The sequence below is a fragment of the Scyliorhinus canicula genome, chromosome 11 (genome assembly GCF_902713615.1).
Source record: "Scyliorhinus canicula chromosome 11, sScyCan1.1, whole genome shotgun sequence".
NCBI lineage: Eukaryota > Metazoa > Chordata > Chondrichthyes > Carcharhiniformes > Scyliorhinidae > Scyliorhinus > Scyliorhinus canicula.
The window spans coordinates 3,933,838-3,951,055 of record NC_052156.1 but is presented as its reverse complement, the minus strand read 5'-3'; the positions used below and the strand labels follow the sequence as shown (position 1 = coordinate 3,951,055).

At 49.5% G+C, this 17,218-nt stretch overlaps 1 protein-coding gene across 1 annotated transcript; it reads left to right on the top strand.

Moving 5' to 3' along the window:
• Window positions 1-718: 718 nt before the first annotated feature.
• On the top strand, window positions 719-4,869 carry LOC119973723 (sodium- and chloride-dependent taurine transporter-like). Its single transcript, XM_038812127.1, has 3 exons — window positions 719-872; window positions 3,141-3,311; window positions 4,552-4,869. The coding sequence occupies exons 1-3, from the start codon at window positions 804-806 to the stop codon at window positions 4,702-4,704; spliced, it is 393 nt and encodes a 130-aa protein (XP_038668055.1). The 5' UTR covers window positions 719-803; the 3' UTR covers window positions 4,705-4,869.
• The last annotated feature ends 12,349 nt before the right edge of the window (window positions 4,870-17,218 follow it).

Below are 17,218 nucleotides of genomic sequence, written 5' to 3'. Positions count from 1 at the left end.
TGGTTTAGCACATTGGGCTAAATCGCTGGCTTTTAAAGCAGACCAAGGTAGGCCAGCAGCTCGGTTCGATTCCCATACCAGCCTCCCCGAACAGGCGCCGGAACGTGGCGACTAGGGGCTTTTCACAGTAACTTCATTTGAAGCCGACTCGTGACAATAAGCGATTCTCATTTCATTTCATTTGATGATAGGACCAACAACATTGAGAGCCCCCCCCCCCCCCCCCCCCCCCCCCCCCCCCCCCCCCCCCCCCACCAGCACCGCCCACGGCCGCCTCTGGGGTATCTCACTGCGGCCTGAGTTCAGGATCTCAATAACTGACCCAGACATCGGAGTCTCGAAACCCACAGGAAAATCCAGTCAACCATTTCCGGCCGACCTTGCTCCAGAATGCGGCACGGTTAAGAAATGTGAGACTAAATCACAGCTGGGTTGATGATGTAAAGGGAGTGGTAAATGGGACGAGTGTAGAAACCAGAGGAGGTGTGAATGGCAGAATACCGAGCAGCCGTCAATCCCGAAACAAAAACCCAGAGAAAGAGGAGAGATTAAAACCAGGATCCGTCAAGGGAAGGGGAAAGAAAACAAATGTAAGAATGTCAATGTTGCTTTTATTGCCGGCTGAACTTTGGCTGAACTGCCAGTCTAATGGTGTTGGCGAGAGGGTTTGTGGTGACCAGGGCAGATAGTGGGCACTGGTGCCCAGGTGGAAGCAGTGAGTGAGACCGCGCCTCGGTGACTAATAATTCCTCTGTTTTCTAATTATTGCAGGAGCTGACAATTTCTATGATGCAATTGAAGACATGATTGGCTACAGGCCTGGGATCTGGATGAAGTGGAGTTGGACTGTAGTCACTCCACTCCTGTGCATGGTGAGTGCACATTGCCCAATCCCCCGAAAGCATTGCTGGGAAGAAAGGTGGAACTTGCATTTCTGTAGCGCCTTTCCTATCCTCGGGCCAATCCAATGCGTTCTGCAGGCAATGAAGTACTTTTAAAGCGTAGTTGCTGTTTAATGTAGTAAATGCAGCAGCCAATTTGTGCACAGCAAAGTCCCCCTAAAAGCAATGTGGCAGTCACCAGATCATCTGTTTTGAGTGATAAATATTGGCCTGGGGCATCAGGGAGAACCAGACTGTTCTTCCAATAGTCACCATGGGATCTCTTACACCCACCTCAAATGGACAAACGGGGCCTTAGTTGTAACATCTCGTGTGAAAGACAGCACCTCTGATAGTGCAGTGCTCCCACGGTGCTACACTAGCAGTATCAGACTGGAGTGGGACACAGACGCACCATTCACAGAGTTTAGTGTGTTACTCATTGAAGCACAGTAGATATCGCTCAGCTATGTAAGTCCAAAGTGAATGAGCTGATCAGAGAGTACAGCACAAGGAAGGAAGGAGGACATTTAAGCCTTTGTCTCCCGTGCTAACATAGAACATTACAGCGCAGTACAGGCCCTTCGGCCCACGCTGTTGCACCGTCCTGTGATACCCTTCTAAAGTCCCTCTACACTATTCCCTTATCGTCCATATGCCTATCCAATGAGAATGGGAGACTAGACATTCCTTCAGCGCTAATTCAGCAGCGACTGTTTGGCACTCTGGAAGTGTTGTTTAGCAATAATGATGGATCAGCCCAGCCCGTTGAACACTGTTTCCATAGCCACTGTGAGACAAACAGCAAATCCATTCAACCCTCAGCTCTGGGTGTTAATCCAGAGCACACTGCTGAGACAGGAGCCTGTTCTCTCTGGCCTTTAGCCTCCCACAAGGAATGTATTTGCGTCCATCCCAATCCAGTTATGACTAAGTGTTGGCTCCACAACAAAACATGACTCAGTTTTGCCAAAAACTACCTCATCACTGAAAATAGTTCATATTGTGAGACAGAGAACCCTTTGTAGACTAAGACAACAGAAGTTGAAATAAAGGGAGCTTTACTCTGTATCTAACCCCGTGCTGTACCTATCCTGGGAGTGTTTGATGGGGACAGTGTAGAGGGAGCTTTACTCTGTATCTAACCCCGTGCTGTACCTGTCCTGGGAGTGTTTGATGGGGACAGTGTAGAGGGAGCTTTACTCTGTATCTAACCCCGTGCTGTACCTGTCCTGGGAGTGTTTGATGGGGACAGTGTAGAGGGAGCTTTACTCTGTATCTAACCCCCGTGCTGTACCTGTCCTGGGAGTGTTTGATGGGGACAGTGTAGAGGGAGCTTTACTCTGTATCTATCCCCGTGCTGTACCTGTCCTGGGAGTGTTTGATGGGGACAGTGTAGAGGGAGCTTTACTCTGTATCTAACCCCGTGCTGTACCTGTACTGGGAGTGTTTGATGGGGACAGTGTAGAGGGAGCTTTACTCTGTATCTAACCCCGTGCTGTACCTGTCCTGGGAGTGTTTGATGGGGACAGTGTAGAGGGAGCTTTACTCTGTATCTAACCCCGTGCTGTACCTGTCCTGGGAGTGTTTGATGGGGACAGTGTAGAGGGAGCTTTACTCTGTATCTAACCCCGTGCTGTACCTGTCCTGGGAGTGTTTGATGGGGACAGTGTAGAGGGAGCTTTACTCTGTATCTATCCCCGTGCTGTACCTGTACTGGGAGTGTTTGATGGGGACAGTGTAGAGGGAGCTTTACTCTGTATCTAACCCCGTGCTGGACCTGTCCTGGGAGTGTTTGATGGGGACAGTGCAGAGGGAGCTTTACTCTGTATCTAACCCCGTGCTGTCCCTGTCCTGGGAGTGTTTGATGGGGACAGTGTAGAGGGAGCTTTACTCTGTATCTAACCCCGTGCTGTACCTGTCCTGGGAGTGTTTGATGGGGACAGTGTAGAGGGAGCTTTACTCTGTATCTAACCCCGTGCTGTACCTGTCCTGGGAGTGTTTGATGGGGACAGTGTAGAGGGAGCTTTACTCTGTATCCAACTCTGTGCTGTACCTGTCCTGGGAGTGTTTGATGGGGACAGTGTAGAGGAAGCTTTACTCTGTATCTAACCCCGTGCTGTACCTGTCCTGGGAGTGTTTGATGGGGACAGTGTAGAGGCAGCTTTACTCTGTATCTAACCCCGTGCTGTAGGGGGAGTTTTTCTGCTTGGTTACAGTAGTGTTTTCAATGTGACTCTTTTTCTCTTGTGACTATAGGCCTGTTTCATCTTCTCTCTTGCCAAGTACACCCCATTGACCTACAACAAAATCTACAAGTTCCCTTATTGGGCCGAGGGTTTAGGTTGGTTATTGGCTCTGTGCTCCATGATGTGCGTCCCACTGGTGATGGTAATCAAGATTATCCAATCAGATGGGCCAATAATTGAGGTAAGGACATTATGATGTTTAGACCTGATACTTAAATGCTGAAGACAAAGTTTCCACCTGGTGATAGAATGGAATCCATATGGAATATTTTTCAGGCGTTTAGAAATGGATAGAATCTCTGGGTGGAAACAGGCCTTTGGCCTAACACTGGTGTTGATGCCTCCTCCCCCTCCCTTACCTTACTGTGATGTGAAGCTCTAGTCAGACCCCAGCTCGAATGTTCTGAGCACCCCACCTCAGGGAGAATTTCCACATCCTCTACATAAACGCAAGAAATTGCGTTTGTCTGGCACGTTTTGCAACCTCCGAACATATGACCCCAAGGGCGGGGTTCTCTGTTCCCCGACAGCGATTTCGTAATCAGCGATTGGGTGGAGAATCCCTTGTTTGACGCACATTTCGTATGTCCCGCCCCCTCCGAAACAGCATCATCGCGGTGCACGCCGTTGGGACAGCCTCAGGATGTCACGTGCAGGCGCCCCCCCCCCCCCCCCCCCCCACCCCCCGATGCTCTCCCCCAATGGGCCGCTACCGTCTGCTCATTCACTTATGGTCTCAGCCTGGCGGGAACCCGGCATAGTGACTGTGCACTGTGACCAGCGCCAAACAGCGAGGTGGGAACCATGCTGCTGGCGGGGGGGGGGGGGGACTTCCGTAAGGACTGGTGGGGGGGTATCCGGGGGGGGGGGCACTATCTGGCAGGTCGGCTGCGCGCACGGCCAACGCCGAGCTTTGTGGCGTGGCCACTGAAGGCCGTCGCCGTGCACATGCGCAGCCTGGGACCCGGTCATTCTCCGGCCGTTTATATCATGGGAGCCGGGTGTTTTCCACGGGGCGGCTGCTCTCCCCTCACCGGTCGGAGGAGGGGTGAGTGGGCGGCGGCGATGTTGTCCACGGAATACGCGACAGATCCTCCACGCTTAGCCTCAGAAATGGATGTGTATCAAGGGTGTGTGATGGGGTCGACGGAGGGAAACTGTTTCCTCTGGTTGGACAGTCCTGAACGAAGAAGACCTTAAAATGAGAAGCAGGCCAATCAGGGGGTGATGTCAGGGAGCACTTCCTGACACGAAGGGGAAGGGAAATCTGCAATCATGGTGGCCAGATAGAGTTCCAATACAAATCAAACCCAATCTAATTGAGCGGTGGGGTCAGCTGGCAACGCTCGCGGTATGGTGTGTCTGAATTTCGTTCTTGTCAGTTGTAATCCTCTCTCCTGTCTGCTTTCCCCCCCCCCCAGCGGATAAAGATGCTCACTGCACCCAAAGGAGAAGGAAGGAAACCAAAAGACCTGGCTTTCGATGCTGAGGCAACCGTTCCACTCAGTCCCAATGGGACTGCAGGAAATGATATAGGAAAACCCACACAAATAATAATAGAGACTGCGATGTAAGCTCTCTATGAGAGACTAAAATTGTGCTTTTTTTTGACATAAACTCTAGCCTTTCTAGGACCAGATTTCCCCATTCCCTACAGCAGTGCTCATCCGAGATGTAGGTCTGAACGTGATGGTTAATCCCTCAGAGGTCATATTAAATAAAACTATGGAATCAACTAACCTGCGTATCTCGTTCAAGTAATCACTAGCAAGCATTTTGAACACTGCTCACTCCGATCAGAAGGCTAGGTCCTGCTTCCTAATCCGTGTGGGAAGACGCTGTCTTTCCGACATTACGGTGACCCTCTGGAGATTGTTTCTTTCTTTTTGCTCATGTCCCTTCTGCACCCTCACCCCCCTCTCATCAACTTCAGCACCATGTAATGTACAGACAGGCCAGAGCTGCAATCACGTTCCAGACGCTCCCTTTGACTGCTTTGGTGATGTGATCAGGAAATGAAGTTTGCAGCAGAACCATTGGAATTCCAATTTTTTCCTCATCCCTCCCCACCACACATTGTTTTTTTTTGTGTTTTAGGTGAAATATTCAAGACGCAGGAATTCAGTTCCAAACACTGTTGCATTGTAGGAGTCTGTTCCCCCCTCTCTACCTACCACCCCCCTCCACCTCCCCTCCCCTCCCCACCCTCCCCACCTCCCACCTTCCCCCCCCCCCTCCCTACGTCCCCATCCCACGTCCTCCCCACCCTCCCCACATCCCACCCCCCTCCCCTTCTCCACCAACCTCCCCCCTCCACACCTTCCCTCCCCCCTCACCACCTCCCATCCCCTTCCCCCTCACCACCTCCCTCCCCCTCCCCACGCCCCAACCCCCTCCCCATCTACCACCCCCCTCGTCACCACCTACCAACCCCATCCCCCTCCAAACCCTCTCCCCCCCTCTCCACCTACCACCCTTCCGTCCCCTCCCCACCTACCATCCGCAGCCCCTCCCCCTCTCCCCCCTCCCCCCCTTACCTGTGGGTGAAGGTGAGACCCTCGAGCTCACAAGTCACTGGACCAAACGACACGGACTGGGGGGATTAGCACCAGGAGCTATTTTGTGAATAATTTGCAGTTGATAGATTTGCAAAAAGCTTTCAAGAAATGTTGCACAATGTTTTAAGTTTTTTTTGTGTGTGTGTGTGTGTGTGGTAAAAGAAATAATATGACATTGTACCTGTGGCTTTTTTTTAAACCTACAATCATTGTGTACATAACAATACTAATGATTTCAGTTCATTGTTGTAGAGAGTCCAATGAAGATTTTCTCTCCCTCGTTCTTTTTTCTATGAAACCTATTTATCAGCCTGTAATCCCTGTGTCCGAGACTTTCTAATTCTGTTACAATGTGCTGCATATGTTCCAGCAAACACATTGATTCTAGTCTGTGTCACTGGATATACAAACAAGTCAGGAGAGTGTAGAGAGGCTCCCAGTCTCACTCTGTCTCTCTCTCTAACACATACGGCATTTGTGGGAACATTAGTTCAATAGAACTGAGGCTTGATCCCATTCCTTGCGAATCGTTGGCCTGTTTTTAAACCATTGAAAAGAAATAAAATATTGCTTTAATTTTTGTTTTAAATTACCTGTGAATACAGAATGGTAGGTGGAGAGGGGGATGGAGAGTTGGTGAAGAATTAACGGAATAACCTCCGGGTCCTCCCCCAATCCCTGTACCCTCTCATTCCCCACCTGATCCCGATGGAAGGAAATGGCATTGGGGGTTTAATATCAGGGGTTGAGATCCTTTGGAGAGTGGGGGAGTGATTTTAACTTCTGGACTACAGTGTGTCAGTTCCGCTCCTCACACACTCTCACGATCAGACTCGTAAGAGGATAGACCCACTCCCATTTAGGTAACTGGGGGCTGGCAACGGATGGTGGCCATGCCAATATTGCCACAACCTCGAGAGTGAGTTTTGGAAAAAAAACCCAGCAAATTGATCTGCCCAGAGGAACGTTCACGGCTAAACATCCCCCGATTGTCCTGTTGTGGCCAGCCCTCCACATTCCAGGCCAGACCGAGGTGTCTTTGGCAGTCTGGTCAATTCAACACTCTGACTGCCTCTTTCTTTGGCTGAAAATGGTTGATGCCCCTTCGCTTCCTGCTCCCTCGAATTACTGAACTCCGTTCCTATCCCATTCGCTGAATGAGTTGACACCCCCCCCCCCTCCCCTTACCCAGTCTGAGCCGAGATGTGACTGCAATTTCCACACCAGCGGAATGCTGGAATGGCCTGGTACAAATGGTCTGGAAAGACACTAGGTTATATTCGAGGGTGCGTCTGACCACCTGCTTCTGAAGGGCGGGTAGGGGTGGGCAACGAACACTGACCGGGCTAGCGACGCCCGCATCCCGGGAATGAATATGGGAAAGGACTATTTCCGACTGCTCTGTTGTGGTGCTTCAATGTGGAAGGAGAACATCCATTTGATGTTGACATCATTTTCAGCCCTGGTGTACTGAGTATAAAGATTTCACACCACCAGAACCTATATTCAGCCCAACTCCCTGGAATAATGAGCTAAAGCACCATGTAAGGCATTGACCTCTGCTGTGAGGTCAGCCAGTGTTGGCAGTGAGATCATAGTCAAATAGTGACTCTGAGCTCTGGGATTCTACATTGACTCTGCCAGACTAACAAGGGAATGATGAAACCGACAGGTGTACACCGACACTTGTGGGCAGATCAGTCGGCAGAGGAAAGAAAAGCAACTCTGACAGTAAAATGACGGGTTTCTTTATTTCCTTTCCACATTTTTGGTTATAAATTACAACGGTGTCAAAGATTGGGGGGGGGGGGCACGCTGGCAGTTTGCTCGAAAGGCCAGGGGCTCATGTGGCTATACCTTCACAGGAGGCCCAGTCAGAGTTGGAGGCCCAATCAGAGTTGGCGACCCAGTGACCCTGGAAGAGAGGGGGCGAGGGACCCGATCCTCCATTTGATCAATCCCCAGGGTCACAGGGTGTTGGCGGCCCCATCGCCTCACCCTTCCTGGACTTGCTCCAACACCAACCCCTGTCTCTTAACAGTCAGGCAAACCCCTCCCCCGACTCCTACCTATCATCGCGTGCCAGCTGTTCTGCACTTTGAGAAGCTAGCGCCAATTAAAAGGACAGTTCACGGTGAAGAAGCGGGCGTCAGAACGTGTTTTTTGACTTGTGTTTTATTATAGTTTGATCAGTGTGGATACGTTACTTCCAGAGGGAAAAATACACGTTACAAAGCCAAGCCCCCCTACTTGGGCACCAGAATAGCGAGGGAAGCTGTTAGCAGCGAAATCTCCGACCCCGGGTAATAATGGTGTGGCACAGAGCTGGTCATGGGGGTGGACATTTTGTTTCTGTGCGGGTTATAGTTTGACCGGCCAGCTGTGAATGAACTCAGGATTGAGTTCAGGGCCACAGTGAACTAATAGATGAAAAGGCCGAAGCAGATTGAAGCAAATGTTGGTTTGCCGGGGGGGGAGGGAGGGGAGGAAGGGTTGTGTGCTCACTTCAACACACGCACACACAGAGAGAGAGACAGAAGTCATGTGTGTGCCATGCAGACTGCACTGGCTTCAACTCCAGGAAGAACTCGGGCAGTCTTGGCCTGAGTGCAGACTGAACCACACAGTGTTATAAAGGAAATTGGCTGCTTTGATTAATGTTTCAGATAACGAGTGTATTAACAGAAGCTGCGAGTATCACCTTGTGATGCTGCATTCATAGCTTGGATCATTGACTCAAATATCCTGACTGAAATTGGCAATGTGAATCTCGACACAAACAGACAGAAATTCCTCAGAAGCAGTTGACATTATTCCTTCATCTGTAAATATTGACCAGCTCAGAACCTCACAGTCATATTTCATCATTACTCTGGCTTTTTTGTGTCAAAACTACGCATCATGAACATAGATATTAAACTATACTTTTAATAGTGAATAAGCTTTTAAAGAAACAATGTGTATTTTTTTTATTTTTAAAACCTTTGAGAAGGAGCGCGCCTCCTTATTCGACAATGTACAAGTTGGTAATCCTCTATTCTTTTTTTTGTAGATTTATTTTGATTTAGTTGGCAGGAACTTTCACCCCTGACCTCCCAGTGGTTAGGCTTGAATTAGCAGCGGGAGATGGAAACTTTCCTGATCTCCCCACCCCACCCCACACCCGCAGGTCACAGGCATTTGAAATTCACTTGTCTGACCTGAATGTTCCTCTTTCGCTCCCCTTCTGTCTGCCCTCTTCTCCTTCTCCCTCCCTCCCTCTCAACTATTTCACTCACCCCTTCCTCCTTTCCCCTGTCTTCACCTTCCTTCCATTCTCTCTCCCTCACTTGCTTTCTTCCCTTCCTCTCACCTATCCACCTCATTTCTCCCTCTCCTTTTTTTGCTGCCTTCCCTCTCTCTCTCTTCTCCCTCTCCCATCTCTATCTCTCTCACTCGTCTCTCTCTCCCATCCCTCTTTCTCTCTCTTTCCCTCTCTCTCTCACTCTTCTCCCTCTCCCATCCTTCTTTCCCTCTCTCTCTCTCTTCTCTCTCTCCCATCCCACTTTCTCTATATCTCTCTCTCTCCCATCTCTCTCTCTCTCTCTCTCTCTCTCTCTCTTTCCCTCTCTCTCTCTCTCTTTCCCTCTCTCTCTCTCACTCTTCTCTCTCTCCCATCCCTCTTTCTCTTTCCCTTTCTCTCTCTCTCTCCTCTCCGCCCTTAAAGTTGAAGAGGGGTTTCAGGTGAGTGTATTTGGGGAGCGAGGAGGAAGCTCTGTGTATGGCTTTCCACTCTTGCTGTTAATAGGTCAAGGATGACTGACTCCTGTCCATTCCGCATTGACCATTTGTGCTCCTGTGGAACTGAATTTGATGTTCCATTTTTAGCCGTTTGCATTTTTTTAGAAGGAAAGAGAAGATATAAAGATATGTATTTATATTATACCATATATCCAAGTGTCCTGTGCTTTCTTAGGTGATGGTTCGAGAATTGTATTAGAAATTTTGATCTTGTACCGTGTGGAAAAATAAAACAAGTTTAAAAAAAAAGAATAAATGTTTACAGTTTTCACTGCAGCTTCCAATCTTCATTTGTTTTTTGTTATTGGCGGGCCTTGTTCAGCTATATCTGCGGAGGTCACAATCTCACTCGTTCCTCAGTCATGGGTTCACATCACATCCAAAGGCCTGAAGGCCGTCTTGGAGAACACTTACCCGAAGATCAGAGGCTGAATGCCCTTGACTGCTGAAGTGTTCCCCGACTGGAAGGGAACATTCCTGCCTGGTGATTGTCGCACGATGCCCGTTCATTCGTTGTTGCAGCGTCTGCATGGTCTCACCAATGTACCACGCTTTGTCCCACGCGACAACGCAGAATCGCCGAGCAGAAACTTATAGCCAAGTTCCGCACACATGAGTACGGCCTCAACCGGGACCTGGGATTCATGTCGCATTACATCCACCCCCCACCATCTGGCCTGGGCTTGCAAAATCCTACCAACTGTTCTGGCTTGAGACAATTCACACCTCTTTAACCTGGGGTTACCCCTATCTCTGGATCTGTAAAGATTTGATTACCCGCAAATGCTCGCATTCCAAGCATTATCTGGCATCTTTGACTTTGTCTATATAAATGTTTCTGGAACATACCTCTCCATTCACCTGAGGAAGGAGCAGTGCTCCGAAAGCTCGTGTTTGAAACAAACCTGTTGGACTTTAACCTGGTGTTGTCAGACTTCTTACTGTGCCCACCCCAGTCCAACGCCGGCATCTCCACATCAAGGCTGGTGGGAGGATGAGGGAAGCAGGGATGTGTGCAGGGACAAGAGGAGGGACTGTTCTGCTTGGGTGGCCTGCCTGCACTGGGACCAGGTTGAGACCAAGGTCCTGGCACAAAGGATAAATAGGGTTGTCGAGATATGTTAAACCAATAAAGAGGGGGGAGGTTCCTAATGAGCATAAAAATAACCTAAAGATAAGGGAAAGAGGTTGGAGCAAAGGTTGAAGTACAAAAAGAGATAAAGGTAATATAAATACAACAAGAACCACTTTCAACAAGAAATAATAAATATGTTATTCATTAGCAGGAGTGTTAACATTTCTAACATTAAATCACCCCAGTGTGACAGTTTACCCAACACCAGGGACTATAAGCATGATCGGTCAAAAATGAAAAATGCCTAATCTGTAACATGTACGGACAGGGGAGAGAGAGTTGCCGAGATAAGAGTTCTGTGTACAAATGGGTGAGAAATAAAATAAATGCATTAAAAAACACAAATCCAGCTGATAGGACAATGATTTTCTTCCAAACCTGAGACCACCACCATCTAGAAAGGCAAGAGGCAGCAGATTCCTGGGATCTCCACCAACTGGAGGTTCCCCTCCAAGCCACTCACCACCCTGACTGGGAAATATATCGGCCGTTCCTTCACTGTCAATCCTGGAACTCCTTCTCTAACAGCACAGTGGGTGCATCTACGCCACATGGACTGCTGCCGTTCAAGAAGGCAGCTCACCATCACCTTCTGAAGGGCAATTAGGGAAGGGCAACAAATACTGGTCCGAGCCAACAATGACCACATCCCGTTAATGAATAAAAAACTTGGAGGAGCCGCTGCACAGGTATGGCATAAACTGGACTGAATCTTCCAGAAAGGATGTTGAGAAAGGACAGGGCAATTAGCATATCCATGAGGAATGATGATTTAGAGAACAGACAACAGTGAAATTTGAAAGATCCGTCCCACTCCTTCCCGCTCTTTCTCCACAATCCCAAAATGTTTTTTCCCCTTGCAGTATTTCTCCAATTCCCTTTTCGAAGCACCTTCCAGATCACAACACCTCACCGTGTAAGAAACCAATTCTCCCCACATCTCTGGTTCTTGTGCCAATCTCTTCAAATCTGTGTCCCTCTGGTAACCACCCAACCTGCCAGGATTTTGAACCCCTCTCTCAAATTTCCCCTGAACCTTCTCAGCTTCCCCTGTCTCTCCACCAAACTCAAGTTCCTCATTCCTGTTCCCGTTATAGAGTCGCCTCTGTCACTTCCCCAAGGCCTTGACATCCTTTCAACAGTTAGAGGCCCAGAATTGAACAGTGAGGCCAAGCCAGAGATTTGCAGAGTTTTGGCAAATTCTCAGTGTCAATTCCACCCCATGTGAGCTTTCTGATCTGCCTTCTCAGCTTGTCCTCTCCCCTTCAAAGATTTCACACTCCCATGTTTCTCTGATCCTGCACCCTCTTTAGGATCAAAATAATTTAGCACTGCTGCCTCACGGCGCTGAGGACCCGGGTTCGATCCCGGCCCTGGGTCACTGTCCGTGAGGAGTTTGCACATTCTCCCCGTGTCTGCGTGGGTTTCGCCCCCACAACCCAAAAAGATGTGCAGGGTAGGTGGATTGGCCATGCTAAATTGCCCCTTAATTGGAAAAATGAATTGAGTACTCTAAATTTATAAAAGAATAGAAAAGTGAGAGTGTGTGGCATTGGAAGTAACCTTTTGATAAATACCAGGCATCAGTGAGGAGGTAGGAGACAGAGCATAGCCAAGTTGGTCATTGGTGGAATGTGATGGCTAATGTTCCCCAGTGATCAGGAACCTCTGCCATTCAACATAATAATAATAATTTTTATTATTGTCACAAGTAGGCTTACATTAACACTGCAATGAAGTTACTGTGAAAAGCCCCTAGTCACCACATTCCGGCGCCTGTTCGGGTACACAGAGGGAGAATTCAGAATGCCCAATTCACCTAACAGCACATCTTTCGGGACTTGTGGGAGGAAACCGGAGCACCCGGAGGGAACCCACGCACACACGGGGAGAACGTGCAGACTCTGCACAGACAGTGACCCAAGCCGGGAATCGAACCTGGGACCTTGGCGCTGTGAAGCCACAGTGCTAACCACTGTACTGCCGTTAATGCAATGGGGGTGAAAACAAAGAGGAGATTGTAAATTGGTCTTCACCTCAAACGGCTCAGAGCACAGAATGAGGAAGTGATACTTCAGACGCACACAGCTCGAGGTCATCTGGAGGGCAGCGCTCAGTTCTTGGCGTCGCACCTCAGGAAGGATGTATATTGTTGAGAGATTAATGTCAGTAATCCTGGCTCCCCTCACAGGCAGAAAGAGCAGAAATTTATAATGCGGAAGAAAGAAATGGCAGTGACATTGCACAAAATACTCTATCCGTCTCAACAATAGAAGACAAATAAAAAGTCTCAAAAAAATAGGGAACCGAGGGCGAATGAGGAGCCTAAAGAAATCAACATTTGCAAAACATAACACACTGGAGAAATTTATGGAACTAAAAATTTGAAAATCCCCAGGGCCTAATGACCAACATCCCCGGGGGTTTTAGAGAAGGCTGGGGATTGGATTCCCCAGCAATGATGGAGACATTGGGCGGGATTCTCCCCCCCCCCCCCCCCCCCCCCCCGGCCGGGTCGGAGAATCACCGGGGGCCGGCGTCAATCGCGCCCCTGCCGTGTTCCGAATTCTCTGCCATCAGAGATTCGGCGGGGGCGGGAATCGCGCCGCGCCAGTCGGCGGGCCCCCCACCGGCGATTGTCCGGCCCGCGATGGCCCCAAGTCCCGCCGCTGTCAACCCCCTCCCGCCGGCGTGGATCAACCCACCTACCTTACCGGCGGGAGCAGGCGGCGCGGGCGGGCTCCGGGGTCCTGGGGGGGGGGCGATCTGGCCCCGGGGGGTGCCCCTGGGGCCTGTGCTGTGGAGGCTCTCTTTTACTTCCACATTCACCATGGTCTTCACCATGGCCGAAGCGGGTGACCCCCTCCCCTGCGCATGCTGACGCTCCGGCGCATGCGCGGACTTCCGCCAGCAGGCGGGATGGTAACCACTCCGGCGCGAGCCTAGCCCCGCACCTTTAGGGCGGCCAGTGCCGGAGCGGTTCACGCCACTCCATCACGCCGATACCCCCCCGCCCCGCCGGGTCGGGGAGAACCCCGGCCATTGTTTTTAACCCACTAGAATTTCCTTGATTCCAGTGCAGCGCGCAGGGATTGGATGGGAGCAATTGTAACTCCAATGTTGAGGAGGGGAGTGAGACAGAAAACAGGAACAGGAAGCTACAGGCCAGCCTTCTGGAAAATGTTGAAATCAGATAACAGGATGTGCAGAATGTTTGTTCATGGATGTGAGCGTCGCTGGCTGGGTCAGCATTTATTGTCCTGAGTCAATCACATGTAGGCCAGACCAGGTAAGGACAGATTTCCTACCCTGAAGGACATTGCTGAACCAGATGGGTTTTTACAACAATCAACTTGGACTTTTAATTCCAGAGTTTTTTTTAATTGAATTCAAATTTCACCATTTGCCCTGATGGGATTTAAACCCAGGTCCCCAGAGCATGACCCGGAGTCTCCGGATTACTCGTCCAGCAATTGTACCCCTGCCCCACTGCAGGCGTCACCATGGATTTCTGAGGGGAAGTCTCACTGTTTAATCTTTCTGATAATGTATCTAGCTGGATAGATGGGGAAAACTAGTGGATGCTGTGTTTTTGGAATTTCAAGGGACATTCAATAAAGTGCCACACGAGAGATTATTTCACAAGACAAGGATCCATGGAATTGGGGTAAGCATGGATTGAGGTTTAGTTACAGACCAAAAAACAGGGAGAAAAAATAAACAGGTCATTTCCATGTTGCCAGGTTGTGATTCCTGGAGGGTTGTAAGGCCAGACTGTGATTGGTGGAGGGTTTAAGGCCAGGCTGTGATTGGTGGAGGGTTTAAGGCCAGGCTGTGATTGGTGGAGGGTTTAAGGCCAGGCTGTGATTGGTGGAGGGTTGCAAGGCCAGGCAGTGATTGGTGGAGGGTTGCAAGGCCAGGCTGTGATTGGTGGAGGGTTGCAAGGCCAGACTGTGATTGGTGGAGGGTTGCAAGGCCAGGCTGTGATTGGTGGAGGGTTTAAGGCCAGGCTGTGATTGGTGGAGGGTTGCAAGGCCAGACTGTGATTGGTGGAGGGTTGCAAGGCCAGGCTGTGATTCGTGGAAGGTTTAAGGCCAGGCTGTGATTGGTGGAGGGTTTACGGCCAGGCTGTGATTGGTGGAGGGTTGCAAGGCCAGGCTGTGATTGGTGGAGGGTTTAAGGCCAGGCTGTAATTGGTGGAGGGTTTAAGGCCAGGCTGTGATTGGTGGAGGGTTTAAGGCCAGGCTGTGATTGGTGGAGGGTTTAAGGCCAGGCTGTGATTGGTGGAGGGTTTAAGGCCAGGCTGTGATTGGTGGAGGGTTTAAGGCCAGACTGTGATTCCTGGAGGGTTTAAGGCCAGGCTGTGATTGGTGGAGGGTTTAAGGCCAGGCTGTGATTGGTGGAGGGTTTAAGGCCAGGCTGTGATTGGTGGAGGGTTGCAAGGATTAGTTCTTGAGTCTCAGCTTTAATTTTGCAAAAATATACTTTATTTGTAAAACACCTGAAAGAAAGTTACGAACATTCCAAAATGGCCGTCAGACAAAGGGCAACGATATTCATGTTCGCTCCAAACATCATGTTGCACTTTGAGGGGCTTCAATACAGTCAAAGTAACATTACAGACATTTCAAAATGGTCATTACAAATCGTGCCATGGCATTTAAGTTGTCCACTGAGATCAAGTTACACTTGGCTGTGTTTCAATACAAATGTGATACCTGTAATATTTACTGTACACATTCAATGTGAGACAGACAGCCCGAGGGGGTTCGATACAATTCCACTGCCCTCAGCTCACTGTTACTGAAATGTTTTAGGCAGCGACCTTCCCACATTGCAGCTGTGTGACCAATGCCTCAAACGTCCCTCAGCACGTACTCCTGGACCTTGAAATGTGCCAGTCTGCAACACTCAGTCAGGGGCAACTCTTTGCAGTGTTGCGTGCAGATCAAAGAACGTCTTTCACTGAGTAGATAGGGTATCCAGGTTTGCTACTGTCACAAAGTTCGGTAATTGGTGAGGAGGCTGCAATGACGATGTGATTGGATAGCAACAGGCTGAGGGGGAAGGGCTAGAATGTTTCAGGGGTGGGTACATGGAGATGTGCAGGCCAGCCATGATCTAATCGAATGCTGGAAGGGCTCAAGTGGTACCAAATGTGAACCTTAATTTCTATCATTTGGTAATAATCTCTTGTCAAAGATATCAAAGCAGGGCAGCACGGTGGCCTAGTGGTTAGCACAGCTGCCTCACGGCGCTGAGGTCCCAGGTTCGATCCCGGCTCTGGGTCACTGTCCGTGTGAAGTTTGCACATTCTCCCCGTGTCTGCGTGGGTTTCGCCCCCACAACCCAAAGATGTGCAGAGTAGGTAGATTGGCCGCACTAAATTGCCCCCTTAATTGGAAAAAATAATTGGATAATCTAAATTTTTAAAAAAAGATATCAAAGCGGTATGTCGGCACAGTGGTTAGCACTGCTGCCTCAGAGCTCCAGGGTCCCAGGTTCAATTCAGGCCTCGGGTCACTCGGAGTCTGCACGTTCTCCCCGTGTCTGCGTGGGTTTCCTCCGGGTGCTCCAGTTTCCTCCCACAGTCCAAAGATGTGCGGGTTAGGTAGATTGGCCATGCTAAATTGCCCCTTAGTGACCAAAAAAGATGGGGTGGGGTTACTGGGATAGGGTGGAGGTGTGGGCTTAAGTAGGGTGCTCTTTCCAACGGCCAGTGTAGACCCGATTGGCTGAATTTCCTCCTTCTGCCCTGTAAATTCTATGGTCTAAGTAGCTCCTCTAAATCCATTAAGATAAAATCTATAAACAACGTCTTATCTACCTCACTATCTGCTTCAAGTACCTGGACCAATTAACAAGTGGCAACTCAACTTTCTATTCTGAATCTTTGACACTCCCACATGGTGTCATCAAAAAACTTCAATCTGAGGGCAGCACGGTGGCGCCGTGGGTTAGCACTGCTGCCTCACGGCGCCGAGGTCCCAGGTTCGATCCCGGCTCTGGGTCACTGTCCGTGTGGAGTTTGCAGATTCTCCCCTTGTCTGCGTGGGTCTCACCCCCACAACACAAAGGTGTGCAGGCTAGGTAGATTGGCCACACTAAATTGCCCCTTAATTGGAAAAAATGAATTGGGGACTCTAAATTTATTTTTTAAAACTTCAATCTGATTGGAGTTATTCGATTCAGGGCTCAGTTGCTGTGAATTATTGACTCTAATCTCATCAGCGCACACAATGATTTGTCACAGGCTACTATTTACTTTCTCTAGATCCCACCTAAAGTTCACTGAGTTTCAGAAATGCTTTTAAGCTATTCAGGGCCACAGCCCCTCATACTAACCGCCACCACCAACCGGCTGATGGCAAAGGAATGTGCACAGATTCTTTGAGATTAATTCCAGAAAAGATGCAGTTAAAGTTATTGCACATTCTGGAGTGCCATCACATCACCACCAGAAAGATACAGCTAACTGGGAAGGAAATTGAGTTCGGTAAATCCCTGCCCAATAAACGCAGAACAAAATCCCACCATAACTTGGATGATGATGAAAACATTTCCAAGCATTGCAGTCACAAGACAGTAGGGTGTAAACTGAGAGCGACAGGACCC